Genomic DNA, 5675 nt, shown 5'->3' on the forward strand with positions numbered 1-5675 from the left:
AAAGAAAGAAAGAAAGAAAGAAAGAAAGAAAGAAAGAAAGAAAGAAAGAAAGAAAGAAAGAAAGAAAGAAAGAAAGAAAGAAAGAAAGAAAATACAGTGAAAATACAGTTCATATTATTATAATTGAAGCTTAGTTAAGCCTGGATTTAATACATGACCTTTCTTCAGTAATTTTATCTCATGAAGAATTTACAGTAACATATTAACTAAATTTTAAATCAAGCCATTGGGTACATAGTGCTTATATGACCCTTGGAATAGTCTTGGAATAACTGCAGAATACACACTCCATAGTCGTTGCAATTGAAGGGCGGTTAAGGCTAGGCATAACACATGACCTTTCTTCAGTAATTTTATTTCATGAAGAAAGCATATAGTAACAGAAACAAAATTTTAAATGAAGTCATTTTAAGTATATATTGGTAGATGGGTTAAGGAAAGTTGCAGAAACTCCCACTGCTCCATAAATATTCCTGGAGTTAACATGATCACCCAAGGGAATACCTCAAATGTTGGGAAATGGAGGTGGCAGACCTTAAAGCTTCAGGGGATGGTGGGATCTGGAATTGGAAGCATCATTTAACTTGCAAGATAATTATATCCAAACTGCCTTGATTGAATCACACTGAAATACCTGGGCATTATCAAAGGTTTAGCATCATTTTATAGAATCTTTACATGTCAACAAAGCTTCAGGTAACTAAAGTTAAAGAAACTCACCTATTGTCTTCTAGTCAAAGTGAAATAACAAAATTATCAAAGCTCTCATTTCATAAGAAATTTTTAAAAATACTTTATTCTAGGGTGAAATGTAAGTGAAAATGGCCCAGGAAGATAAGTACAGATTTTTCTAAATAGCATAATTTTATAGTAAGAGAAAAAAAGGAATAATGTATTCAATTAATTCAAATGTGGTAGTGGAACACCAGATAGATTGATCACAGGGAAGAATGGAAATCTGGCATAGCCTCAGATGCTGTTGATATTTTCTGGTTTTGGAATAATAGAAGTTAGAGGTCTGGTGTGTGATTCAAAAGAATTTATATAATATTCCCAAGAATGCTGGGTTATTCACAGATAGGCAATAGATGATATTTATAGGGCTAAATACAATTATAATTATATTATTGCCATTTTGCAAAGTTCCAATTCTCTAAAGTCATAAATGTTAGACATTTGAGTAGCCTTGTCTAATGTAGCTTTTAGTCTGTAATTTAGATTTGCATACCCCTATTGCACCTTAGTCCATGTTTATGAAATATTTTGCTATCCGATGGCCATCATGCTATATATTTCTGCATTCATGTTTCATTTAGTTAATATTTATTCACTGACTCTCATGTGCTAAACACTAATCTCAAACTTTATGACATGACTAAAAACAAGATCTCCAATTTCTCAGGTTGCCTACAGTTGTTATTACAGTAACTGCCATATATATATATATATATATATATATATATATATATATATATATATATATACATGTAGATTCTGAAGTATCCCTTTGTGGCTTGTAGGAGGATGCCGTGCTTTCTGCACTCTCTGTGGTCACCTATGTGGGACTGAGTCTTTCTCTCTTGTGCCTATTTCTGGCGGCCATCACTTTTCTCCTGTGCCGACCCATTCAGAATACCAGCACTACACTCCACCTGCAGCTCTCCATCTGCCTTTTCCTGGCTGACCTCCTCTTCCTCACGGGCATCAACAGAACTAAGCCTAAGGTTAGTGACTTAATAAAATTACTTCATTGTCCTAATCATTCATAGCTATCACGTCCTTAGCCAGCATGAAGAGAGAATCATTAGTAAAGATGTTGGAAGAAAATGCAGGATGAGAATTTCAGCTTTCTTTTTTATATGGAGTTGAAGGAATTTCTGTGTTTAGTTGGTCATTTTGGAATCAAGAGTATTACTAGCAGTAATGTCACTCTACAGTGTCATTTGTATTGGTGGTGTCTGAGTTTAGTTCATGGACATGAATGTACACATGTGAACAGTAGTGTATATGAATACAGCTGTCAAAGCAAGTGTCAGGCTGTTTCTCTATTGTACCCTCACTAGTACCTTGGGACATGGTCTCTTACTGAATCAGACACTTTCCACTTTCACTAGGATGGCTGACCAGACAGCTTTGTTGATATACGTCCCTCCCTTGCCCCATAGTGCTGGGCTTGTAGCCACATGAAAACATGCTTAACTTTCATTTCTTTTTCTGGGCATTTGAACACATATCCTCATGTTTTCAAAGCAAGTGTCCCTTACTCACTGAGTCATTCCCCTATTCATAGGTAAATTTCATATCATCTCAGGATAGATGTAAACAAGTAGGTTTAAAGTATGTTAGTTATTTTCCTACATGCTAATGGTGCATTTGTTACTGTCAACACACAGCTTCAAAGTTCTCCTTTAAGCCCAAAGGAAAAAGTTTAAAATACAACATACTCTTGGAGTGGACACTTATATGTATAAAACAAAGAGTGCGTAGAATTTCCTTTCATATTCTCTTTCTTAGAGTACTGACACTTCACCACAGCAAACTGTAAGACATGCTGAGTAATATGACCCTATGTTTGGAAGTTCTTTTTTTAATTAATTTATTTTTTTACACTCTATGGTGCATTCCCCTCCCCCATCTACCCTCTGACTGCTCCACATCCCACACCTCCTCCCCACCCCACCCCAGTCTCCACATGGATGCTTCCATCCCCCTCCCCACCTGACCTCTAAACTCACTAGGGCCTCCAGTCTCTTGAGGGTTAGGTGCATCATCTCTGAATGAACACAGTCCTGAAGTCCTCTACTCTATGTGTATTGAGGCCTCATATCAGCTGGTGTGTGCTGTCTGTTTGGTGGTCCAGTGTTCAAAAGATCTCTGGGGTACAGATTAATTGAAACTGCTGGTCCTCCTGCAGGATTGCCCTTCTCCTCAGATTCTTTCTGCCTTCCCTAATTTAACAACAAAGTTCAGCTGCTTCTGTCCTTTGGTTGGATGCAAATTTCTGCATCTGACTCTTTCAGCTGCTTGTTGGGTCTTTCAGAAGGCAGTCATGCTAGGTCCCTTTTTGTGAGCGTTCCATAGCCTCATTAATAGTGTCAGGCCTTGGGACCTCCCCTTGAGCTGGATCCCACTTTGAGCCTATCACTGGATCTTCTTTTCCTCAGGCTCCTCTCCATTTCCATCCCTGTGATTCTTTCAGACAGGAACAATTATGGGTCAGAGATGTGTCTGTGGGATGGCAACCCCATACCTCACTTGATGCCCTGTCTTGTTTGGAAGTTCTTGCACTTCCTACAAGACTCCTGAATCAGCAGTAGGATAGTAGCTTGAAGTGACTGACTGTAGATTTGCCCTACTGGTCGGCAAGTAACTCTAAAACTCTTCATTCTAATTGCTGTTTGAACTTATTGAAGTGAACTCTCACTTTAACGATGTGGGAAAATAAGTAATTATTGAGCCCTATTCATGGACAAATTTCTATATTGATTATGCACAGAGTGGTTTTTTTAGATCACAAAAACATATTGTTATAATTATGTTATGAGTTTAGTGTTTGAGTGTACACCACCAAACCCAGTCAATGATGACTTAATGAAAAATATAAAAATGATAAGGGTATTATATATAGAGAAAGAAATTTTCCCAGAAGTGTCACTTTGAGCTCTAAATACCTATCCATTAAGATATATCTGTTCTTTGCTATGGAACTCTGTAGAATACGCATTCCCTCTAAAGATTATATTCATGTGTGGCATGAATAATTGAAACCTACCCTTAATTGTTTCTGAATGCATAACTAATTGTTATAATCAGTGACTACTGGGCTGTATGATGGCGCTATGCAGCAGATAAAGAAATGCTGAGTGCTCACAGCCTAATAGCTTTATGCTTCCTCTCTAATATGCAAGTTTCTCATTGAAGGCTCCAGTAAGAATTTGGCACAATAAAATGGAAAGGGTGTGTTTGGGATAGGAATATGGCTTAGGGATGAATATCATCTGCTGTTTTTGCACAAAGAAATTAAATTTGGATCCCAGCATCTTCAAATAAAGTCACATAGAAGATGAAGTCAACAAGTTTTGTGCAGCTTACTCACTATCAAACATAACTGAAGTAAGAAGAAGCAGGTTCTGTGGGAGATTTTGTCTCAGAAGAACAAGGTGGAGAGTCTCAGCAGCACATCTTCATCTGGCTTCACACACATATATGCATAGATATTCACACATGTGCACATGCCACACATCAGAATAACTCTGTGCACAAATGTGCATGCACCAAATACAACATATACAAGCATGTGCCACACACTAGCACATCAAACACCTCACACCATATATATATATATATATATATATATATATATATATATATATACATAACATACACGTCTCACTAGCCACACATATAACATACAAATACGTAGATGCATGCACATACATTCATTCACCACATATATACAAACAACACACACACATACCACACACATACATGTGCCTCACACATGTACATAGGAAACGTGTACACTCCAAAGATACAAATACCCCGTAGTATAATACAGGTCAGTCAAAGGCACAGATTGTGCAAAAAGATGCATGTACCACCTACACAACCATGAATCTGTTTTCTTTCTTTCTAGATTGTCCAGACCAATAATTTTACTGTGGTTACTTACAGCAATGTGGGTAAAAATGACAGAAAGGCAGCTGCATTGCCAAGAAGTTCACTCAAGCATTAGTGATGACTCAAGTGAGAAACAAACCTAAAAGTCCCTGTGACTTGCAAGCAGGTAGACAGACCAGGGAGTGTTCTCCAAATAATTGACATGGACTGAGTGTCTCATCTTAGATTCATAGCTAATCAGATAATCTTTCTGGGGCAGATTTTTAATTAATTATTTTATTTATTTCATCCCAAACATTGCCCCCTCCCAGCCTCTTTCACAAAGTTCTTCACGCCCTCTGCCCTCCTCTACACCTCTGAGAGGCAGCTTCCCCTTGTTCTCCACACACATACACACACCATTATCTCTCTTCCCTGGGATACCAAGTCTCTACAGGATTGGGCAATCCTGTCCCACAGAGGGCAGACAAGACAGTCTTCCACTACATATGTGCCAGGAACCTCACACAAGCCCATGTTTGCTCTTTGGTTCATGGGTTAGTCTCTGGGAGCTCCCCATTGTCAGGGACAGTTGATAATTTTTGTTTTCCTATGAAGTTACAATCCCCTTCAGCTTTCTCAATCTTTCCCCAAATTCTACCAAAATTGTCGCTGAACTCAGTCCAATGGTTGTCTGTAAGTAGCTGCAATTGTGTCAGTCAGATGCTGGTAGGGCCTCTCAGAGTACAACCATGTGTAATCGTTTATATATAGTGGGCCTAGGGAGTGGTACTGTTGGGAGGTATGGACTTGTTGGAGTAGGTGTGACCTTGTGGTTATGGGCTTTAATAACCTTGTCCTAACTTCCTATGAGTCAGTCGTCTGTTAGCAGCCTTCAGATGAAGATGTAGAGCTCTCAGCTCCTCATGCCTGGATACTGTCATTCTTCCATCTTAATGATAATGGAATGAACTTCTGAACATGAAGCCAGCCCTAATTAAATGTTGTCCTTATAAGAGTTACCTTGGAAGCTTGTACAACCACTCTGGAAGTCAGTCTGGCAGTTCCTCAGAAAA

At 38.4% G+C, this 5675-nt stretch overlaps 1 protein-coding gene across 1 annotated transcript in view; it reads left to right on the forward strand.

Annotated features, from left to right (window-relative positions):
* The window catches only part of Adgre3 (adhesion G protein-coupled receptor E3), an 89421-nt gene that overhangs the window by 53141 nt on the left and 30605 nt on the right, over window positions 1–5675 (forward strand). Inside the window, exon 11 of the mRNA XM_021218322.2 lies at window positions 1521–1724. Coding sequence (XP_021073981.1) covers window positions 1521–1724 — 204 coding nt within the window. The remainder of the gene's footprint in view (window positions 1–1520; window positions 1725–5675) is intronic.

Source organism: Mus pahari, chromosome 18 (genome assembly GCF_900095145.1).
Source record: "Mus pahari chromosome 18, PAHARI_EIJ_v1.1, whole genome shotgun sequence".
Taxonomy (NCBI): Eukaryota; Metazoa; Chordata; class Mammalia; order Rodentia; family Muridae; genus Mus; species Mus pahari.